Below are 23,724 nucleotides of genomic sequence, written 5' to 3' on the forward strand. Positions count from 1 at the left end.
ATCAAGAAAATCTTTATACTTCTTCGTTTATATTGTTTTGGCCCTTAGAAGGGCCGTTTATCGGTTACAAGCGCATTTCGAAGCATTTACTTCGAGCTGGTGTACTTGGTGACAGCCTTAGTACCCTCGGAGACGGCGTGCTTGGCCAATTCTCCTGGCAACAACAAACGCACAGAGGTCTGAACCTCACGAGAAGTGATCGTGGAACGTTTGTTGTAATGAGCCAGACGAGAAGCTTCAGCAGCAATACGTTCGAAGATGTCATTGACGAAGCTGTTCATGATGCTCATGGCCTTCGAGGAGATACCGGTATCAGGGTGGACCTGCTTCAGGACCTTGTAGATGTAGATAGCGTAGCTCTCCTTGCGGCGTGGCTTCTTCTTTTTCTTGTCTCCCTTCGTAATGTTCTTCTGGGCCTTGCCGGACTTTTTAGCGGCCTTTCCACTAGTTTTCGGTGCCATTTAGATAGTTTAGTTTAGCTTTCCTAACAAAAACTGATAGGATTTGCCAGCGGTAATGTCTCTTATATACAGAAAAAGAACCGGCTTTAAAGTACGTCCCTTTTTTCCAATTCTGCCATTCTGTTACCTACGAGGTTCAACCCCCTGGTCGGTAATCGCTATTTTGTTTGAAGCTAACAACGTAAACTACAACTCTCTTACAACATGTCTGGACGCGGCAAAGGAGGAAAAGTTAAGGGAAAGGCAAAGTCCCGTTCAACCCGTGCTGGTCTCCAATTCCCGGTAGGCCGTATTCACCGTCTGCTCAGGAAGGGAAACTATGCCGAGCGCGTTGGTGCCGGAGCACCCGTCTATCTGGCTGCCGTGATGGAATATCTGGCAGCTGAAGTCCTTGAATTGGCAGGAAATGCGGCCCGTGACAATAAGAAGACCCGAATCATCCCCCGTCATCTGCAATTGGCCATCCGCAATGACGAAGAGTTGAACAAACTCTTGTCTGGTGTTACTATTGCTCAGGGAGGTGTCCTGCCGAATATTCAGGCCGTTCTGCTGCCTAAGAAGACCGAGAAGAAGGCCTAAATATTTTTCGACCGATTTCAGCAACAAACCAAAAAACCGTCCTTATAAGGACGAACAAATTCATATACGATGAGTTAGAAAGTATTTTCTTCACACTAATGATCATTTATTAAATTGAATTCCGAAATTGGGCTCTCCGACGAAAAGATAATTGACTGCTAGTTTCCCGTTAACACAACACGTAGAAAAAGCTGCTGAAGACTTATCATTTTTTCGTGACCCTCACATTTTTTGGAATGATCCTCTATTTTCTGTACCTTTCAGTGAGACATAATCCTACATCAAAACACAGAATTTAACAAATTTAGCTCTGTTAAAATATTTTTTACCGTATTTGTGACCTGTCATACAAATGGTGTATATCAAATTTCCGCTTAGGAATTCTGTTTGATTTTTTCGTTGAAACAAAAACGCGGACTTTTCGACTTGCTATTCTTCAGTCATTGACTATGCTTAAAGAATATAACATTTACCTAACAATTCTCTCCAGTTGGTATAAGCTTTCACTAACAGATATATTTTTACCTCGTCAACTACCTAACTAATCTATCGTTTTTTTCTTCGTCGTCCAATTGTCTTGGTATTGTCGTATGTGTCATTACAAATTGTACTTTCCCTTTGCAAATTGAATGTTCTCTAACTTTTATGTGAATTTATTTAATTACTAATTTTGTGTTTGGCAAAGTCGTAGTCTGTCCTTGTGTCATATTTTCTAGCATCATTTGTATTAATATTTTTTGAAACGATGGTTCTACAATTGATGAAGGGACGGTAGGGGAAAGAAATGAAAATTTTGGTGAAGGAGGGGAAGAGCGGAAAGGAAAGGAGGGGGGTATTGGTAGTGACGCTGGACAAGTAGTCATTTTAACTCCTACCTTTTGTCCAATGCTGGAAAGTGCATGAGTCGAACCAAGCTAAAATCTGAGATTATAATTGGATTCGAACCCACAACACCCGCCAGGGCATGTGGTTCGCTGGTACTTGTACCTTTGAATCATAGAGGCGCTGGACAAAAGGAGACTGCAAAATCCACTTATCAAGATAGCGACGCGTTTGGTTGGGTTATAGACACATATTGTGCCTCTTCCTACATCTATTGCAGATTACCACCGAGCGAGAAGTTTAAATCTAACTGGTTTTTACTGGCAGGCCGACGACACGTGAAATGTGTTGTATGGAAATAAAACACTGCAATCCACGATTGAGCCGATTTTAGTGCAATATGAGAGCAGATAAAGCTTCTTAACTCTCCAAAAAACATAACTGCGGCCCTGATAAGGGCCTTTTGTTGTAATATGAGATCAAACGAAAGCCGATTGCCTTAAGCACGTTCGCCACGGATACGGCGAGCCAGTTGGATGTCCTTTGGCATGATGGTGACGCGCTTGGCATGAATGGCACACAGATTGGTATCTTCGAACAGACCGACTAGATAGGCTTCGCTGGCTTCCTGCAAGGCCATGACAGCCGAGCTCTGGAAACGAAGATCGGTCTTGAAGTCTTGGGCAATTTCACGAACCAAACGTTGGAACGGAAGCTTGCGGATCAGAAGCTCGGTGGACTTCTGGTAACGACGGATTTCACGGAGAGCCACTGTTCCTGGACGATAACGGTGAGGCTTCTTCACTCCTCCAGTTGCCGGGGCGCTTTTGCGAGCCGCCTTTGTGGCCAACTGCTTGCGAGGAGCCTTTCCTCCGGTGGATTTACGAGCAGTCTGCTTTGTACGAGCCATGCTGATTTCGATTTCAGAACGAAGTGAGCGATTTCAAGATCAAACGTATAATGATCGGTAAAAACATTTTGACCTCTTTTATATTGCACACTCGTCCACTGTTCAACCAATCAGGAAGAGAGACGTGGAAAATTTTTGACCCTCATAGGTATAAAAGTAGCCCTCTTGCTCGAATTCAACATTAGTTTCGTTCGGCAGTTTGATTCGAATATAACAGAGAAAAATGACTGGTCGCGGTAAAGGAGGAAAAGGACTCGGAAAGGGAGGCGCCAAGCGTCATCGCAAGGTTCTCCGTGATAACATCCAGGGCATTACAAAGCCCGCTATCCGTCGTCTGGCTCGTCGTGGAGGTGTCAAGCGTATTTCTGGTTTGATATATGAGGAAACCCGTGGCGTACTGAAGGTTTTCCTGGAAAACGTCATTCGTGACGCTGTGACCTATACCGAACACGCCAAGCGAAAGACCGTCACCGCCATGGACGTTGTCTATGCTCTTAAGCGTCAGGGACGCACATTGTACGGATTCGGAGGCTAAACGATTATTTGACCCATATGCAACAAACGGCCCTTATAAGGGCCACAAATACTATGCATGAAGGAGTGATTGAAATATTTTTTGTTGAATTTTTTACATTTAAACCAGTTATTAGTGAATAGAGACTGATTTGCCTGAATTCGCTAAAAGAACAGAAATGAAATAAATCAAGCGATAGAGCAACTTCGTTGTGGTCTTGCCTTAAATGACGTCAGGCAATACAATCAAGTTTTTTTAACCTCCCGGTGGGAGTAGTGCATTACTTTCAGGATGACGTTTTTGTTTTTTTGCTACGTAAGATTAGTTGATTGAAAAAAAAACGGGTAAATCATTCGCGATTTTTCTATATTCTTTAGTATTAGTACTAGAAAAAACAAAATGGCCGCTCTTGAAGATAAACTTACTAAAAGGCTGACCCCGTCAAAACCCCAACAGAGAAAAGTAGTATTTCATTCTCGTTTAGTATATCTGTACACGTTTCTGTTAAAAATGATTATTTAAGCTGCTCTGCACTTCTGGTTTAGAATGATTTACATTTTCGTGCAACTGTAATTTACAATCACCATTAATAATTTAAACCAATATGAAAGCAAGGATTGTGAACAATGCCGAAATGCGTTATTTATACTATTGAAATAAATAACCCGATCAAATGAAAATTACAGATATATAACGGGATGAGTTCTACATAACAAGTTTTTTTTTAAAGCAAACATTTATATAGCGTTTTGTTATAAAGGTCTCGTTAATAGTTAAAGTAACAAAAAAATGTAACAAAATCCGCTCTAGGCATGGCATAAATATATCAAATTATGATGATTAATTCAAGATGTAACACAAAACCAAAAATGCTACCCTACTTTATAGCCAAAATGAATCAAAGCATGCTATCAGTAACAGAATGAGGTAGAAGCTTTGTAAAACATTTTGCATGTCGTAAGTTTTTCTATCACATTTATAACAAACTTTGAAAGAAATATCAACTGAAGCTACAATTCTGTAATATTTTTGTTAGAATTTTTATATGTCAACGTAAAACTTTAAAAGATCTACAAGATGAATGAATAGCAGTTTCGGTTCTCATTTGCAACGAACCGTCTTAACAAACATTTTCAACCAATTTAGTGTAGAATAGAACTAACAATTTAAATATAACAAAATAATCTTTTTTTTTAAATAATGCAAAATCCTCCCAAGTTCGAGCAAGAAAAATACTAATCGTGTCTTCAAGTACGTTTTTTGTAGTCCTTATAAGGACTGTTTGTTATAGTACACCAGACTCTGGGTAATGTGCAGTACGAAATTTACTTTTTGGCAGCAGCTTTTTTCGGAGCGGCCTTCTTGGCCGGAGCGGCCTTCTTTGGCTTCGGGGTTTTCGGTTTCTTGGCTGCGGTCTTCGACGGTTTGGTGGCTTTCTGCTTGGGAGCAGCGGCCTTCTTCACTCCAGCAGCCTTCTTGGCAGCTTTGGCCGGGGCGGCCTTAGCCTTCTTTTCGCCAGTTTTCTTGGCAGCGGCGGCCTTTGGTTTCTTGGCAACCTTTTTCTCGCCAGCTGGCTTTTTAGCCTTGGTCTCCTTCTTTGGTTTCTTTGCCGCCTTTTTCTCGCCAGCTGGTTTCTTAGCGTCGGCCTTAACCTTGAACGAGCCCGAAGCACCAGTTCCCTTGGTTTGGACCAGCTTTCCCTTTTCGACGCCCGATTTCAGGGCCTTCTTGAGGAACGGAGCCAACTTTGCAACGTCGCACTTGTAGTTGGCGGCGATGTACTTCTTAATGGCCTGCAGCGAAGATCCGTTACGTTCCTTCAGGGTTTTGATGGCGGCCAAAACCATGTCGTTCACTGGAGGGTGAGTCGATGGCTTCTTCGGTTTCTTGGCGTCTCCCTTGGAGGCTTTGGCCTTCTTCGGTGCCTTAGCCGGAGAGGCAGCGGCAGGAACAGCAACTGGAGCTACAATATCAGCCATTATACTTTACGGTTTGTGAAATTTACGAGAGTAGCGGAATATAAACACGATTAATGAAATGTGTACCTTTGGCTTAATCGGTATGACATTCTGTCGTCTGTGCTTGGGAAAGCAGAGATGAGGGTAAAAAAGTGTGTCTAGTACGTAGAACAAATTTTTTTGACATCACTTTTTAAAATCCTTTAATTTTAGGAATATTAATTTAATTAACATAAATTAACATTACCAAACCATCCAGCATGTATAAACTATTCAAAAACGATTTAGAAGTCAAACTTTTCAAGGAAGATAACCTCCAGATTCGTTACACAGTTTACTATATAGATGTTGCGATAGACGTATTGTTTAAAAATAGTTGATTTTTGTATATTTTTACAATGAATTAGTCTCATATGAATTAGTTGTATGAATGTCAAATATCTTTAGCTCCCATTCGATAAAACATACCACAAATATATGCTTACATTGCAGCTATATTTACCCACAATCAGAACTCACTCGTATAGCTCAACTACTACTCGTAAAGTGCGAATTGACGGAATTGAATTGTATTATAAATTGGAAATTCATCTTTTTTCAGTTTAAATATCAGATTCTTTATAATTTTATATTTTGTAGCATGTTCTTATTTTTCACATGAAATTTAGAATAACATTCGCATTCTAAATGCTTTCAAATTCTTACTTGAGTTACATCAGTCAAAGTAGTGAGACGGAATCGCTGTCATGTGTTCACATCTTATGGATGACGATACTGCAACAATCGCCAATTCATTTTTTTATAAAATTTGAAAAATTAATTTATTTATTACATCTTTAACATAGTTGCACAAATCATTTACTAATACAGTGATTGGATTCTACGTCTGTTAACGGCCTTACCTATTTGAAAATCATAAGCTCCATCAACTGCATTGAAAACACGGCAACACATGGCCCAAGATTCAATGTATCCGTAGTTTGTGCGATGGGAGCTGCCTTCGGGGAACATGAATGTCTACCTTCTACTGTCTACTGGTTTAACAGACAGCTGCAATCGACATCTCCACTCAGTAATACGAAGACAAAAAGCCTTTGCAGTAATTTCCTTCTGGCAGCTAACGAATGCAGATCGATAAGCTATTGCGAAGGCCTTAGCAATGATCGTTGAAATGTGTTCGTTGAATCTGGCTTTGGAATCAATGGCAAACAAACTGGACCCCTTTCTCTGCATACCATTCTTGAACGACTTTGCTGTAATGCCAGCTTGCCAAATCTGGCCAAAACATCATGGGATGGGATGGGATGGAATCGAAGGAACGGCAAAATTCATTTTTGAAGACACTCCTTTTGGTACAGTTCCAATGTCATTGTGTTATTTGTAACGAAAACTGTCGTTTTCTGTCACAGCCTTAAATGCCCTGCCCAAATCATAAATTTTCGTGCAAATAGTATAGCATAGCATAGTTTGCCCGCCCGTGAGTTGCCCGCGATTGATCTAGATGAGCTGGGATTGTACAAAGAACCATCAGAATGATGCTTGGTAGTAGCAGATCATTCACAGTGTGCATTTTCTGGTGACCTAATTCTTTGTGATGATCAATAGCAAAGCTGGCCACGCCCATGCAGATCAATTTTGGAGGGAAAGGAATGATAGTCCAACACTACTGCTAATAGAGACCGAAGAATCCTCTGCATCATCCACAAGTGTCACAGAAATGAGCTGTTAGTAGAAAGGCAAAGGAATTGATCTGGTACCACCGAGGCACGTAATGCGATCACTGAATCGATTCGTTCGAAATCGGGCGCGGTCGGTTATTAAATACCGAGACATTTGTGCATGCACGAAAGCTGTCCTAAGGCAAACGTGTCTATTTGGCAATTCATCAAAAACATTAACTGTGCGAGATACCTTTTGGCATCCTTCGATCATAGAACTTGCTTAAAAACTCTGACTACTTTATTAGGAAGCTGTATAAAAGCTATCAAGCTTTTGATATTTAATAATCATAAATTGATAGAAATAACGCGCTTGGTTATTGTTCCTAGGTAACCGATATCACGATTAAAATGCACGTTTATAAGATTTCAATAAAAGTTCCGGTTTGTAAACGCACCATTGCGAAGTGTGCTCAAATGATTTCAAAATGGCCTTCTAAAACAACCGTCAGAAAAATGCAACGAGCGAGACACGAAAGCAAACGATGCTAAATTACCATACGAAACGATTATCAGTATGTAAGCACCGGTTGTATGAGACTAACCTGGATATTCGGAAATTTCCTTGTAAAGCCAGTTAAGAAAATTAAGATCTTTCGAGCATGGATTTTGGTCACACTGTTCTGTTTTATGGTTCGGTTTGGCAGTTTGCCAGCTCGATACGACTTGATTCCTTCCCGGAGTCGAATTCTCCTCACGGTACTGTCGGCAGCACCGAATTTTCTGGCCAAATCACGGTCCGACAGATTAGGATTCCTCTTGATGGTCTTCAAAATCTTACCACGCAGTTGCCGGTCGACAGTTCCACTCTGATGATTAGTTTGAGGCTTCCGAATCGTCGTCAATGTTTCCTTATACCGTTTGATAACGCGCCATACGGTATTTCTGGGCAATTTCAGCTGTTTAGCTAGCCTAGATGCAGACCACAATGGATTTTCTAAATAACTGCACATTTTTTTCCCTACTTTAGGCTTCCATGTTGTTTGTTTCCAAAATACAGTCGTTTTGCGAAATGTTAAAGATACACAGGTGAAGCTAACAAACTTTCCGACACGTGGACGCCAAGAACTTCCAAATCCGTCCACCAAGAGCGCCTCAATATGAGCAAAAGTTTGTTCCAATTCTAAATGAAGCAAGCTTCAATACCGTTTTCAAATTATACAACTAGTTTCTTAATACAACAATTACATTATAAGGCCATTACAAATATTTTAAAAAGTTTTTGTTCCTCCGGTGTTAGGCCACTGAAGGGGGGGCGAAAAAAAACAATGAGAATTTTTTAATCGAGCAAAAAAAAATGGATTTTAGGCATATTTATTTTAAGTTTAAACGTGAAAACCAAATCTATTCTTGCTTTTAATATATACGTTGTTAATTTCCATGCAAAAATCAACGAAAAAAAGACAAAAACGAAACAAAATTTTTTGGGCCGATTTACGGAAATTCCGCTTTTTGAATTTCCATTTCTATTTCATTCTAGAAGCGTTAACTCTACTCGTACACTCATTTTTCGAGTTTTTCAGACTGTAGAGCCCACAGACAATTGATTTTATAAAAAGAAATTTGACTCATATCCTACAAATTATTTTTTTGTCCCTCGATTTTTCAAGCCAATTTCCAAGGGGGGGGACAAAAACTTTTAAAATGATTTGCAATGGCCTAATTTCATTAAACAAACTAAACGGTTCTATTTTTATTAAAGCAGAGGAGCGTTTGGTGCGAAAATTGTTAGACTGAATACTGGGCAAGTTTCAATTTTTAGCCGCAGATCGAAACTTGCCCAGTATTCAGTCTAACATTTTTCGCACCAAACGCTCCTCTGCTTTAATCAAAAAAGAGTGTACGTTTGACCGCGATAAAGTCAGTACCAGTAAAAACAAAAAACTAAACGGCCTATACATCATCCACTGGCAGAAATATAAAACTTTCTGAGCTCAAAAAAAGTTTTCGTTTATTAAGCAAAGATTTAATTCCCATTTGGTTCGAATTTCAAATCGTGATAATACATTCAGCAAATCATTTAAGGGGGGACCCTACTCTGGAAGACCGAAAAATAATAGATTTTCGAAAAAAAATTTCAGGTGCTAGAATTGTAGTTAAGTGTTGGGGTGTTTTGGTTATTGGTTAAGGTATATTTGAAGATATATTTTGTATTTTTTGGATATCAGAATAGTGATTATTATGCTGGTGGCAGGTGGACGCGTGAATGTCCTCTAGAAAATAGTTACTTGCTGACGGTACGTGCCGGGAACCAACGGAGTATCGTGGAACGGATTTCAAGGATGATTTTGAAGCTTTAAGTCAATACCTAAATTGTTACGTAGCGGTTTTTGAAAATTCGAAAAATTACCAAAATGGTGGCAATTTTTCCAAAAGAAAGGTATTTTGTCATCAAAAATCGCCAATTAAGAGTTCTTAAAAAATTAAACATTTAGATATCAAAAAACGGCTACGAAACAGTTTAGGTAATTTATTTTTAAATGCTGAAAAAAAGTTTCAGCCAAATCGGTTCACTAGATTCTGAGATAGACGTACCGCTAGCTAAAAACATGGTTTCGAGGAAAATGACTTTCACTTTCAAGTGACCAGCACCAAAAAGTTACTCGATATAAGCCCTAAAAATCGCAACATTAACCTATCATTAAATTAAAACATATGAAAGTAAGCCGTCGTCATTAGGTCATTAATGAATTTTCCTAAAATACAACTTTTGCGAAAACCACGAAATATGTATGATGTTTAAAATCACGAAAGTTGCCGTTTTTGGGCAGTTTTCGATTTTTTGTAGTGTGGTTTATAAACTACACTTGCTTTATTTCTATGATTTCTCTTACCAGTATTTCCTTTATGTCTGCATATTATGAGTTTTTCCCTTGCCATCGAATGAACTTGTTCCGTGTTCTATATTACTTTCACCTCGAAGAACGAAACCTTGAAGTCTCGCTTCGCTTCGTTGTTTCACCATAAAAATCTTCACATCGCACAATTTACATACAACTTAAGTTACAAATTGATTTCAAATATTTTTTTCATATTTTATTGACCATGTGAATACGAATAGAAGCAATTCGGTGGCACAGCTTCAATTGAAATAATTCACACATCGACAGAAACGACACCTGGATTTGAACACAGCAGAATGCGGAATATTTCACACTTAAGAGCTTCGACGTAGGAACTAGGAACAGATCATTTAAGGTCAACACTATTAAAATTAGCTGTTGTTCTAAGTTTCACCGATGCGATGACCGAACCTGCCAGATGAAAGAAACTATCGTAAACAGGAAGATCCCTACTCAATAGATGATTAAAACTGAATGAATCACTCACTTGCGTCAGAGTTCAATTTATACCGTTTCCCCCCGCCGACCCAATGTGGTTTAGCATCCCCAACTCCAGGGCGCAGGTGGAAATTGAAACCAAAGAGGAATGCTATAAGATTCGCGACGCGCGGTGTAGAGACCATACAGATTGTTCGTTGTTGTTTTCATTGGCAAAATTCTTGTGGCTTAACGGGTTCAAAAAGAGTATATGTGTGTGTGTTTTTTCAGATTGCCTTTAAATTTTAAATGTTTGTATCATCCCGTTAACTTTTCTAAGGTCTTCATTATTTTTAACGCCAAAGTTAACTGAAATGGTCATAACTATTTGTGTTTCAATGTCATTTTCTCCAAATTGAGACCAAAAAAATTGTTTCTAATTTCATAATTTCCACAGATAGTGGCCATATGTCACGTGGTACAACAGTTAATCTGGCATTTCTTAAGGGACCGTGATATGGCTGTTTCAAATAATTATTTATTCGGCTTTTTTAAATCCGTATGAAACAAGTTGATTGTTTTCTTCCAACAAATAATCGATTATGTTCATATCAGTTAGTTTGCTGCAATTACAGGCCAATGTACGCGTCATCCGAAACCGTGACTGTAGTAGTCTGTAGACACTAAGGTTGTGAACCATTTCGCGAAATTTTCAACTTTTTGGTTAAAATTTGACAGTTCGATGGTTATTTCTCCTTGAGTGATTAAAATTAGTTCAGGATGTGAACCATTTCATATTTGACGGATTGATAGTTTTTTGCTCAATGAGAGCATATAAGGTGAGGATGAAAATATTATTTATTCTGTTCAAGTTAAAATCGGATGAATTTTTGATGTTCATTTGCTTTCATTTGATAGATAAAATTCATCTCATTTCAACCCGGGTTGTTTGAACAAATTTATTATGCGATAAGCATCCATATAATGTAAAACAAATGCAACGAAAAATCAGTGAAACACATCGAAGCTCTCTTCCTCACCTGTGCATATCTCATTGGCTCTCAGAACTTGGTTAAAACTAACCATGCTCCTGAGTAGGGTTATTTTCGAAAAACCATCGTACTGTCAAATTTTAACCAAAAAGTTAAAAATTGCGCGAAATGGTTCACAGCCTAAGAATCCCGAATCGGCTCCTGCATAGGAATATTATTACAACAGTAATACAGTAATGCCCCGATTTCGCCAGCTTACACACACAATAGAGTCGGTCCATAGTTTTTGATTGATTTTTCAGTTCTTATACACAAGTTTTTGGTTTTTGCACTCTGTAAGATACTCAGATATCTCGTGGAGCGGTTTTGCATACAATATAGCATTTATTTGGTAGATTATATGTCCTTGAGGCAATCATGGTTCAAGTTGAAAAGTGTCAAACAACCCTACAAAACATGCTATAAGTTGTATTTTGAATGTTTGTTGAAAGCTAGAATACAATTGAGCGAGAAATTGGTAGTCACTTGATAGGGTTATTTTAATAAAATGGAGGGTGTTTCGGGAACAATTCCCGATTTATTCTATGCGTGTAGTTACAAATACCTGATTAAGGTAACTTTTATTAGGCAACTAAGTTCAATATGAAAACTTGAACAAGAATCATTACAAAAGGATAATTTTGAAGAAAATACTCCCGCAAAATCGATATGATAATGAATTTCACGTAGAAGACCTTCAATAGGTTAATAAGGTAAACGCAGTGAGAAATTCAAATACTTCTTCAATTATAAATTTGTTGGCCCTTAGAAGGGCCGATTTTTCGTATGAAGAACTGTAAAGTTCGAAGATTTTACTTGGAGCTCGTATACTTAGTGACAGCCTTAGTACCCTCAGAGACGGCGTGCTTGGCCAATTCTCCTGGCAACAACAAACGCACGGAAGTCTGAACCTCGCGAGAGGTGATCGTGGAACGCTTGTTGTAGTGAGCCAGACGGGAGGCCTCAGCGGCAATGCGCTCGAAGATGTCATTGACGAAGCTGTTCATGATGCTCATAGCCTTCGAGGAGATACCGGTATCGGGGTGGACCTGCTTCAGGACCTTGTAGATGTAGATGGCATAGCTTTCCTTACGGCGTGGCTTCTTCTTTTTCTTGTCTCCCTTCGCGATGTTCTTCTGGGCTTTGCCAGATTTCTTAGCGGCCTTTCCACTGGTTTTCGGTGCCATTCTAACGATGTTTAAGTATAGCTTGCTTTACAAAAACTGATGATGTTTTGCCTAGGTAGTTGCTCTTTTATACAAGCGAAGAACGAACGCGAAGGACATCCCTTTTTTCAACTTCTGCCATTCTACTACCTACGTAGCTCCACCTCCTGAACGATAGTTTTCATGTTTTACGGTATAAAACAAATGGTAAACTGCGATTCAAGCATCAGTTAACGCTATATCATTTCTGCGGAATAACGTTATAAATCTCTAATACTTACAACATGTCTGGACGCGGTAAAGGAGGAAAAGTTAAGGGAAAAGCAAAGTCCCGTTCGTCTCGTGCTGGTCTCCAGTTCCCAGTAGGCCGTATTCACCGTCTGCTCAGGAAGGGAAACTATGCCGAGCGCGTTGGTGCCGGAGCTCCCGTCTATCTGGCTGCCGTGATGGAATACTTGGCAGCTGAAGTGTTGGAATTGGCAGGAAATGCCGCCCGTGACAATAAGAAGACCAGAATCATCCCCCGTCATCTGCAATTGGCCATCCGCAATGACGAAGAGTTGAACAAACTCTTGTCTGGTGTCACCATTGCTCAGGGAGGTGTCCTGCCAAACATCCAAGCCGTCCTTCTGCCCAAGAAGACCGAAAAGAAGGCCTAAATATTTTTCGACCGATTTCTGCTATAAACCAACAAACCGTCCTTATAAGGACGAACAAATTCGTATATGATGAGTTGAAGTTTTTTTCCTACACTTTTCTCTCGTTTTTTGAATCGTTTATTCAAAAATTAAGAATTTGAAGCGTGAAATATTGCAATCTAACCAACAAAAATTGCTAAACTGTTTTGACAAATCCGTAGCAATAATTGTTTTAGGAAATTTAATTGTTTCTATCAGTGATGTCTGAAATTTTCAATTAGACCATTGCAAATCATCGAAATCGGGGGGCAAAAAATAATTTGTTGGATATGAGTTGATTTTTTTTATAAAATCAATTGTCTGTGGACTGATCTACCGCCTGAAAAGCTCGAAAAATGAGTGTACGAGTTGAGATAACGCTTCTATCACGAAATAGAAATGGAAATTCAAACAGCGGAATTTCCGAAACTCGGCCAAAAAAATTTTCTTTCGTTTTTGTCCTTTTGTTCGTCGATTTTTGCATTAAAAATAACAACGTACTCATTAAAAGCAAAAATAGATTTGGTTTTCACGTTTAAACTTTAAGTAAAAATGGCTAAAATCCATATTTTTTTTGCTCGAATAAAAAATTCTCTGTTTTTTTGCCTTCCCCCCCTTCAATGGCCCAACACCGGAGGGAAAAAAACTTTTTTAAATATTTGTTGATTAGCGATTAATCGGTTAGCGTTGTATGCACTAATCGAGTAGTTCAGCATTCGTGCTAGTAGTATTCAACTACAAATATTCAAATATTTTGTTTAAAAATTCGATTAATAGGAGAATCTTAACGATTAATGAGGATTGTTCGCATTTTTTTTATCCCCATTGAACTATTCGATTAAGGGATTACTTGTGCCCGCAGTATTCGATTACAAATTATTCGATTATTCCATGTTCTAATCGATTACTCGGAGCAGCCCTCAATCACAATTATTGGTCGCGGTAAGAGAGGCAAAGGACTCGAAAAGGGAGGCGCCAAAATACTCGACAAAATGTGTAGGGGAATGTCGTCGTGGTCGGGCCATCTTTTGGTCGGGCCATCTTTTGGTCGACAAATCTCATTTCAAAAGAAACTTTGGAAATTTAACAAAGGTCTTATTAATAGTTCGTAGTTAGACCTTTGTATTTAGACCTTTGTTAAATTTCCAAATTTCTTTTGAAATGAGATTTGAGGCCCAAAAGATGGCCCGACCACGACGACATTCCCCTAAATGGGATTTTTTCAAGCCAATTTGTGTCTTAATCATTATTGAATACACATTACAACGTGAATGTATCACGATCAAACAATATGACACTTCTACAAACAGCAAGTATAAAGAACATATTAAAATGTTGTCTTCAGATTTCACTGTATAGGAATACTAAGGTTCAAATGAAATTTTGACTAAAACATAACAAAGCCTAGGTGCTACATTTCGTTATCGAAACTTGACCTTCTGTTTTTTATACCTACAACAGACTTCGCAGCCAGCTGTTAGAAAACAGGGCCAGTTGCAACGATCCTATTGATTCCAACAGCCTCTCCCAGTAGAATTTCGAACATACGACGACTGGCTTATTAGGCCAGCATTATACCTCGAGACCAACTGGGAGGCCTGTTCGACTATGTGGTATCAAAACATTTCTGAATGAAAACTTCTGTTTACTCTTGGTGAACCAGAATTGTTGGTCCTTATAAGGACCGTTTTGTACATTTACAGATGTGCTGATATCAATTGAAATGGCGAACAAACTTAAGCACGCTCTCCTCGGATACGACGAGCCAATTGGATGTCCTTTGGCATGATGGTCACACGCTTGGCGTGGATGGCGCACAGATTGGTGTCTTCGAACAGACCAACCAAGTAGGCTTCACTGGCCTCTTGCAGAGCCATAACGGCCGAGCTCTGGAATCGCAGATCGGTCTTGAAATCCTGAGCAATTTCACGAACCAAACGTTGGAACGGAAGCTTGCGGATCAGGAGTTCGGTGGACTTCTGGTAACGACGGATTTCACGCAGAGCGACCGTTCCTGGACGATAACGATGAGGCTTCTTTACTCCTCCGGTGGCCGGGGCACTCTTGCGAGCTGCTTTGGTGGCCAGTTGTTTACGGGGAGCTTTTCCTCCGGTGGACTTACGAGCGGTCTGCTTGGTACGTGCCATAGCGGTAGTGTAATACGATATTTGATACTTTCCAAAAACAGTTAAGAATTCAAAATGATGAAGCCAAGCCAGGCAAACAGTCCCTTTTATAGTCGGATCAACACAAACGGGTTTTCCCCGCTACTTTTCCAACACAAACATCTGCTCGACATATACAAAGCATAAAGCAAAGCATAAAGGGGAATTTTACTATTCTGCCTGTGAGCATCATACACATCTCAATACATAGAATGTAAATGATCATACAGGGGAAAATACTTTGCTTACCTAAAAATATATAAAAACCCTAGCGGACGCTAACTCGGCATCTCAGTTTGAAATAATTCGTTAAACGAAAGATTCACAATTAATCAGAATGACTGGTCGCGGCAAAGGAGGCAAAGGACTCGGAAAGGGAGGCGCCAAACGGCATCGCAAGGTTCTGCGTGATAACATCCAGGGAATCACCAAACCCGCCATCCGCCGTTTGGCTCGTCGTGGAGGTGTCAAGCGTATCTCCGGTCTGATCTACGAGGAAACTCGAGGCGTGCTGAAGGTTTTCCTTGAAAACGTGATCCGCGATGCTGTGACATACACTGAACACGCCAAGCGGAAGACCGTCACCGCCATGGATGTGGTCTATGCGCTGAAACGCCAAGGACGTACTCTTTATGGTTTCGGAGGTTAAACAATTTATCCAAATGCAAAATTACAAACGGTCCTTCTAAGGGCCACCAATTTCGTTGAATGAAGAGTTATAACAATTTTCTCATATTAAACTTTTTTCCGATTGAACGTAAAAATAGAGTACAGGTACTGTTTTGGGCACTACTTTTATTTCTAGGTTTTGACTTTTTTGATGAAATTATTACTCGCTATTCTTTCTCGGTGTAATGTTTCAGTCTACTATAATAGCTTCGACCATGCTCAAACGCCTAAAATATTTATTCATATAATTACCACCTCGCATTAATTATAAGTTTAAAAACTTTTGACAATTTTACATATTAACATATTACAAGCACACATCTACATTAGTTTTCTTGCTATTAAAAAAGCATCTTCATTTGCCAAATATCATAACTGTTCCGTGAACATTTATTCCTCTCACCCAAAATAGAGTATACTGCATAAGATGAAAATGTCAAATGACAATCAAAATATATCGAATCTATCGTCTCAAAAGCCAGCTAGATTTGTCGACGTAGGACTACGTCTTACGGCAAAGTTTGGGATAGGGTGTCATTTCGAAAAATCCAAAATGCGAGCGTCACGAAAAATGATAGGTTTTGAACGCTAATAGCTTAGCGGTTTCCCGATCGTTTAAATTTTTTGCACCAATCGAACGAGGTATTTTTAGGCACAAAGGTGACAAAATCTCCTCGTTCTAACAGGTCGAAGATTCTTTTATGGTTTGGTTTTCATTATAGAACCTTTAACCTGAAGGGTCATTCGGCTCTTGAAAAGAACGATTAACAGTAAAAGTTAACATAACTCATCATATCTTCTTATCAATGCCTGCTAATTTAACGAACTTCAACACTTTGTCTTCCCTATCTTGATCAAAGCATAATATTTTGCAAGTACAGTTGGATTTCGAATTTGGCATGGTTCGATTTTGGCAACAAATGTATCCGTTTTTGGCAACACAAGATATTTCTCTGCCCAAAATATGCTTAAATATCAATCAGTTTTCGCATACATGCTTTAAATGACGAAAAAATGATGCCCTAGTATGTTCATGAAAAAAAATTATGTGGTTTCGAACAATAAAATTTTTATTGCCGTAGGACTACGTCTTACCGCAGGGTGTCAATAAGTTATTTGCACCGGACGGATAGCTCTTGTCGGACTTTTTAAACATAAAATGGTTCCAATCGTTGATTAATGATATTTAGTCAACTTCTAAAGCATTTACATTAAATTTTTTCATATCGAAAAAGGGTCTCGATTTTGGCACGGTTTCGATTTTGGTAACATAGGCGACACGCATTTGTTGCCAAATTCGAAATCCTACTGTATTGCATTCTAAGTTAAGATTTCTTCTAATCACCTCATATTCCTGGCACTCGGTGAGGATGTGTTCCACTGAGAGATGCACTCCACAATGCAGGCACGTGTTTTCATCTCGTTTCTCGATCAGCCAGCCATGTGTCATCCGGGTATGCCCAATTCACAACCGGGTCAAGATCCTCTGCCCACTCCGTTCCATCCTGTCCCTCCATGCCAACGTAAATGGTTTTATCCTCCTAAGTTTTACATCCCGAGGTTCGAACCATTCCGATTCCCACGTTTGTTCCAGGGCCTTTCTGCACCATCGAATCCTGTCTACTGCTGGCATCTTGGGGTTGATTATTCCGCTTTCCCTTCCTTTGTTGGCCATCGCATCAGCTTCAGTGCTTCCTGGGATTCCAGTATGCCCTGGTATCCAGCACAAAACAGTATCCTTTCCTTCCATTTCAATTTGAGCTGCTCTGATCCAAGGATGGTTGGTGATGTTCCCGTGAATTGTAGACACAGCTTGCTGAATCCGTGAATCCGGACTTTTTTGGCAAGAACAATCGCTTTAGCTTCCGCAGAAAAGATAGAACCATCAAGAATCCGTCGATATCGATTGTTGATTCCGTTGACAATGCCAAAACCCGCTCGGCCATCTTCATCAAGAGAGCCATCCGTGAACACGTGCCCGAAATCCTTGAATTTCCCTCATTCTAAAGCCGTGAACAGCACCCTAGCTTTACTTGGTGCCTCACCGACTTTCAACTGAACTTTAATCGACCAGTCTGTTATCGGTACTGCAGAGTTCCAGTTCCTCCTGATTGGCACCGGGAAGGGATCCACCGGTGGTAACTCCTTGCTAGTAAGATTCGTGAAAGTTAACTCAGCATGGTTGGCTATCGGCCATACTCCATCGAAGTTTGACAATGCTTTCTTTTCCTCCAGCTTGGAGAATTTGGCGCCGAGTTTCTGACATGCTAACAGCTGGAAAGGCAATTCTCCGGATTCGGCACATAGTGCCAACACCGGGCTGGTCCAGAATGTTCCGGAAGTTATTCGCAGGATATCATTGTTGACCGGTTATATTATTTTGAGGACACCATTCTGGCTTCTGCCGACCATCCCCCATCCATGGAAAAGCACCGGAAGGATAGTAGCCTTGGCGATGTACAACAGTGTCTTCCTTGTTCCTCCTGGAATCCTCCGTTCGAGAGTTCGTAACAGTTGTATACGGTTCTTGCATTTCTTCTTGATGACCCTGGCATCGGTTTCAAAACTTTCATAATTTGGGCAGATGTGCAGGTGTAGATTTTTGCGATGCTATAGAGAAACTAGTGATGTCCGTTAATCGTTCGATTAATTCAACTAATCGAATAACTATAAAAATATTCGAATAATTTTTAATCGAATACTGCCAGTACGAGTAGTTGAATTAATCGAATAGTTCAAAGGAAATAATATGAATGCGAATAATCCTCGAATAATGCCAGCTAATCGTTCATAATCGTTCGATTAATCGAATAAATGAAAAAAATATTCGAATATTTGTAATCGAATACCACTAGCACGAATAGTTGAATTAATCGATTAGTGCAGACAACGCTCGCCGATTAATCGGTAATCGAATAATTGAAAATTTCGGACATCACTAAGAGAAACTCATCTCGGCCGCCACTGCGAATGGATACACTCTTCACAGTCTTTTGAAGTACCATCCTAACAGCCTTGGCATTCAGTCCGGAAACGAGCAGAATTATGTCGTCAGCGTAGACGAATATTTTCGCTCCTATTGGGATCCTGTTGAAGATAGAGTCCATACCGATAACGAAGAGAGTCACTGCCAATATCGAACCTTGTGGAACGCCATTGGTTTGTTCCATTCAGTCAGATAATGCGCCTCCGATTGCCACCTGGAAGAATCTTTGCTTGAGGAAGCTTCGCACATACTGTAACACGCACCCGGAGATGCCCCATCGTTCAAGTTGTCGAAAAATCGCCTTCCCTACTAGCACAGTTGTTGCAACCCAGTTATGGCAACCGATATGCGACTATTTTCAGTCATTAATAAGTTGCTACAACTAGAAATGTCATAAGTGTGCTGCTTGGGTTGTTTGATATTCTGTCGTAAGCTTTGCTGATGTCCATAGCAACCAGTTCATTATGTTTCTTCTTAATTCATGGCATTGTCGATACCTCCTTCGATGTCAGCTAGGTAGAGATCCACACCTTTACCAATGTAATCAGGGCACGAGTAGATGAGCTTAGGAATAGCGAATTCTCCAAACACATTAGCAAACTTGATAACTACTCTAGACCCTTCTGGAAGTTTTATCAGTTATTAAAAAACAAACCCAAAGCAATCCCTCCCCTTAGAGATGATGCGAATTTACTGGTTACTCCGGTTGAGAAAGCTAATGCCATAGGGCAGAACATAGTTTGCTCCCATAACCTTGGGAAAAATATGAGGAGTTCTCATGAAATTGAGGTAGCTGATTGGTCATTGCTACAATAGAAAGCTTACCCGTAGTTTCTAACGTTGAGTAAAGAATCACTGCAGATGAATCAAAACCACAATCAAGGCTTGCAAGAATATGAAAGCCCCAGACTTTGACTGTATTTTCAATATTGAGCTCAAACATCTCAGCACTCAGTTCTATAAACACCTTGAAATGATTTTTAACAGTTGCCTTGAGCTTAGCTATTTTTCCACTTCGTGGAAAATAGCTAAAGTCATACCTATATTGAAACCTGGAAAAGATCCGACGTCTAACAAGAGTTATAGCCTCATTAGCTTTCTGTCAGCAACGTCGAAGTTGTTTGAGAAACTCATTCAGTATCGTCTGCTAGATTTTGTCTACACCAACATTTTACCGGATGAACAGTTCGACTTTCGGAAGGGCCGATCCACCATGAGTTGATGAGGGTCACCAACATAATAAAGCAAAACAAAACACTCTGCCATGGCACTACTAGATGTAGAGAAAGCTTTTGATAACGTTTGGCATGACGGCCTTACATTTAAACTCTATCGACTCAACATCCCGATATATCTGTGTAAAATCGTAATAAACTACTTAGCAGCAAGGTCTTTCAAAGTATCTGTCCATAATACGTTATCCGATGAATTCAACTGTAACGAAGGCGTCCAACAAGGTAGCGTCCTTGGCCCTATATTGTACAACCTGTATACTCACGACATCCCGAGACTTCTGAATGATGGTATACTTTCCCAGTTCGCAGATGATACTGCAGTGATCTACAAAGGTAGGATGATCAAGGCACTGACCAGGAAGCAGCAAACAGGTCTAAACGCCCTACTAGTGTATTTGAACAGCTGGAAAATCTGCATCAATGGCGCAAAAACGAAGATGATCATCTTTTCCCATTCCCAATCCCCTAGGATCTTACCGCCAGAAAGTGTTAAAATTGAAATAAGTGGCTTTCCGACATGCTGGTCAAATAAGGCTTACTTAGGTTTAACATTAGATAAAAAACTACTATTTAGATCCCACATTGATAAAACAGTGCCCAAATGTAGCATTCTGCTAAAAGCCCTATACCCATTAATCAACAGGAAATCCAAGCTTTCAATTAAAAATCAAAGAGCAATCTATAAACAAATAATCTACCCTGTCATCGAATATGCCATGCCCGTCTGGGAAATCTGCTCTAAAACTCACAAGAATAAACTGCAAACCATACAAAATAAATTCATAAAGATGATTTTAAATGTTTCTCCATGGACCAGCACATCATTGATTCACAAACTAACGTCGATAGATACTGTTGAACAAAAAATCACAAGATTGTGATAAATTCAAAGCAAAATATCTCAATTCTGAAGTCCTTGAATTGTACACGTAGTTCTAAATTGCTAAAGAAATTAGGTTAAGTAGGAGAAACACAATTTCAAACAACAGCAAAAACTAGAACTTGGAAACAATAAGTCATCCTTAATGTACAAAATTGTTACACGCCAACAATGCAACAAAGATGTAAAGCTAGGTTAAAAATAAGGCTGAATCACATAAACTAATCAGGAAACGAAAATGTAAGAAATGTAAATAATAAACGAAATTTAAGTAAGTAAAATTTGATGTCCTGAACGTAAACAACTGTGTTGAAGTATAAAACCACCCCTTACATTCAACCGAAATCACCTTTAAACAGCAAATCTGGTCCAATTTGATGTCCTGAAAGTGAAACTTCATAGAAAAGTGGGCGCCCACGATTTCCTTTTGCCACCAGATTGCATCCATATACTGAGAGAATTTGTTCGGAACTGTTGTCTTGCTCGGAAACAGGGCTGAAGGGATATTTGTGCATGTGACGTTACGCAGCAGTTCTCAAAGTGAGGAAAATTAGCGACTCTCTTATCCGAGAATAGTTTTGAATGTTTCATTTGCTGTTTTACGTCAGTTAGTTGCCTGCAATTCTTTGCATAATTACAATAGTCAAGCATTACATTTAGATTAATTTCTTTCGAAAATGATGGACAAGACAAGGCAGGGATCCGTAGTGATGTCAATTTTTATTTGACCATCAACTCGGTATAAGGCAGCCAAGTACAAAACATTTTCCAAAAAACTTTAACTTACTTATATAGTAGCTTTTGAACATGAAAATGAATAAAACCATTTAAAAAAATTATTGACTTGACAAAAATTTGAATTTCAACTTGCAGAGTCAATCGATTTTACCATAACAAATTTTTTATGCCATCAAAATACATATGAATAGTGTTTTATGTTGAAGCAAGATTTGAGGTGTTATTAAAATACATTTAACACAACCACTTTCTTCCTGCACGGAAATAATTATTTTATTCATTTTTTTTTTGTTTTAGACTATATTTCCATCACTTGTAGAATATATTCAAAAGAGAAAGAGAGTTCTCCGACTGAAAATATCGTATTTACTCTTGAGGGACGAGAATTGTTGGTCCTTATAAGGACCGTTTTTCAAAATGGCGTTTATTCCGGTAAATTTAAGCACGCTCTCCTCGGATACGGCGAGCCAACTGGATGTCCTTTGGCATGATGGTCACACGCTTGGCGTGGATGGCGCACAGATTGGTGTCTTCGAACAAACCAACCAAGTAGGCTTCACTGGCCTCTTGCAGAGCCATAACGGCCGAGCTCTGGAATCGCAGATCGGTCTTGAAATCCTGAGCAATTTCACGAACCAAACGTTGGAACGGAAGCTTGCGGATCAGGAGTTCGGTGGACTTCTGGTAACGACGGATTTCACGCAGAGCGACCGTTCCTGGACGATAACGATGAGGCTTCTTTACTCCTCCGGTGGCCGGGGCACTCTTGCGAGCTGCCTTCGTGGCCAGTTGTTTACGGGGAGCTTTTCCTCCGGTGGACTTACGAGCGGTCTGCTTGGTACGGGCCATAGCGGTAGTTCAATACGATGTTTAATACTTTCCAAAAACAGGTAAGAATTCAAAATGATGAAGCCAAGCCAGGCAAACAGTCCCTTTTATAGTCGGATCAACACAAACGGGTTTTCCCCGCTACTTTTCCAACACAAACATCTGCTCAACATATACAGAACATATACAAAGCATAAAGCAAAGCACAAAGGGGAATTTTACTGTTCAGCCTGTGAGCATCTCAATACATAGAATGTAAAAGATCTTAGAGGGGAAATTATTTTGCTTAGTTAGAAAAATATAAAAGCCGTAGCGAACGCTACCTCGGCATAACAGTTTGAAATAATTCGTTAAACGAAAGATTCACAATCAATCAGAATGACTGGTCGCGGCAAAGGAGGCAAAGGACTCGGAAAGGGAGGCGCCAAACGGCATCGCAAGGTTCTGCGTGATAACATCCAGGGAATCACCAAACCCGCCATCCGCCGTTTGGCTCGTCGTGGAGGTGTCAAGCGTATCTCCGGTTTGATCTACGAGGAAACCCGAGGTGTCCTGAAGGTTTTCCTGGAAAACGTGATCCGCGATGCTGTGACATACACTGAACACGCCAAGCGGAAGACCGTCACCGCCATGGATGTGGTCTATGCGCTGAAACGCCAAGGACGTACCCTGTACGGTTTCGGCGGTTAAACCACTATCCCAATTCCAACAAAAGGCCCTTCTAAGGGCCAACAAACCAGTCTCTGGAGAGTTGATATATTTTCTCAAACTGAAATTGTTGTTTAAAAGGTCCAGTTTCTTACACTGTACAAAAATCGACACGTCGCATTCACGTGGAAAATGATGTAAACTTCTGTACAGTAATTTATCTGTGCTACTGTTGCTAGTCAATGGAAAAGTTGATAAAATTTATTGGAATCGCACGTAAACCGGTTTGTATGAGTGCAAGCAACTAACAATTCACGTGAACGATATATAAAAAGTGAGGCGAATGAGAATTACCTATGTTTTCACGTAATTTTGACGTGACAAATTTTTTCCGTGTATGTTTTTAGTTCTTAAAATTAAAGTGCCAAAAATAAAGTAAGTTACTAAGCTTAACATGTTTCAAGTAGGTAATTCAATAA

At 39.7% G+C, this 23,724-nt stretch overlaps 9 protein-coding genes across 9 annotated transcripts; 5 read left to right on the top strand and 4 right to left on the bottom strand.

The window, feature by feature from the left end:
• Nucleotides 1–86: 86 nt before the first annotated feature.
• Nucleotides 87–473, bottom strand: LOC128745958 (histone H2B-like). The gene has a single exon (XM_053843015.1). The coding sequence runs from the start codon at nt 459–461 to the stop codon at nt 87–89; it is 375 nt and encodes a 124-aa protein (XP_053698990.1). The 5' UTR covers nt 462–473.
• Nucleotides 474–665: 192 nt separating this feature from the next.
• On the top strand, nt 666–1,040 carry LOC128745877 (histone H2A-like). The gene has a single exon (XM_053842944.1). The coding sequence runs from the start codon at nt 666–668 to the stop codon at nt 1,038–1,040; it is 375 nt and encodes a 124-aa protein (XP_053698919.1).
• Nucleotides 1,041–2,990: 1,950 nt separating this feature from the next.
• On the top strand, nt 2,991–3,880 carry LOC128738780 (histone H4). Its single transcript, XM_053834151.1, has one exon. The coding sequence runs from the start codon at nt 2,996–2,998 to the stop codon at nt 3,305–3,307; it is 312 nt and encodes a 103-aa protein (XP_053690126.1). The 5' UTR covers nt 2,991–2,995; the 3' UTR covers nt 3,308–3,880.
• Nucleotides 3,881–4,502: 622 nt separating this feature from the next.
• On the bottom strand, nt 4,503–5,271 carry LOC128738766 (histone H1-like). The gene has a single exon (XM_053834124.1). It carries the CDS (start codon nt 5,263–5,265, stop codon nt 4,612–4,614), a length of 654 nt encoding a protein of 217 aa, XP_053690099.1. The 5' UTR covers nt 5,266–5,271; the 3' UTR covers nt 4,503–4,611.
• A 6,794-nt stretch (nt 5,272–12,065) lies between these two features.
• LOC128738785 (histone H2B) lies at nt 12,066–12,449 on the bottom strand. The gene has a single exon (XM_053834165.1). The coding sequence runs from the start codon at nt 12,438–12,440 to the stop codon at nt 12,066–12,068; it is 375 nt and encodes a 124-aa protein (XP_053690140.1). The 5' UTR covers nt 12,441–12,449.
• A 254-nt stretch (nt 12,450–12,703) lies between these two features.
• On the top strand, nt 12,704–13,078 carry LOC128738774 (histone H2A). The gene has a single exon (XM_053834137.1). The coding sequence runs from the start codon at nt 12,704–12,706 to the stop codon at nt 13,076–13,078; it is 375 nt and encodes a 124-aa protein (XP_053690112.1).
• Nucleotides 13,079–14,832: 1,754 nt separating this feature from the next.
• On the bottom strand, nt 14,833–22,618 carry LOC128732374 (uncharacterized). Its single transcript, XM_053825624.1, has 3 exons — nt 22,216–22,618; nt 20,415–20,476; nt 14,833–15,270 (listed from the first exon to the last, which is right to left on the bottom strand). Exons 1-3 carry the CDS (start codon nt 22,616–22,618, stop codon nt 14,833–14,835), a joined length of 903 nt encoding a protein of 300 aa, XP_053681599.1.
• Nucleotides 15,596–15,910, top strand: LOC128738792 (histone H4). The gene has a single exon (XM_053834179.1). The coding sequence runs from the start codon at nt 15,599–15,601 to the stop codon at nt 15,908–15,910; it is 312 nt and encodes a 103-aa protein (XP_053690154.1). The 5' UTR covers nt 15,596–15,598.
• A 345-nt stretch (nt 22,619–22,963) lies between the features above and the next one.
• On the top strand, nt 22,964–23,287 carry LOC128732789 (histone H4). Its single transcript, XM_053826164.1, has one exon. The coding sequence runs from the start codon at nt 22,976–22,978 to the stop codon at nt 23,285–23,287; it is 312 nt and encodes a 103-aa protein (XP_053682139.1). The 5' UTR covers nt 22,964–22,975.
• Nucleotides 23,288–23,724: the final 437 nt, after the last annotated feature.

The sequence above is a fragment of the Sabethes cyaneus genome, chromosome 1 (assembly GCF_943734655.1).
Source record: "Sabethes cyaneus chromosome 1, idSabCyanKW18_F2, whole genome shotgun sequence".
In the NCBI taxonomy this organism is placed as follows: domain Eukaryota; kingdom Metazoa; phylum Arthropoda; class Insecta; order Diptera; family Culicidae; genus Sabethes; species Sabethes cyaneus.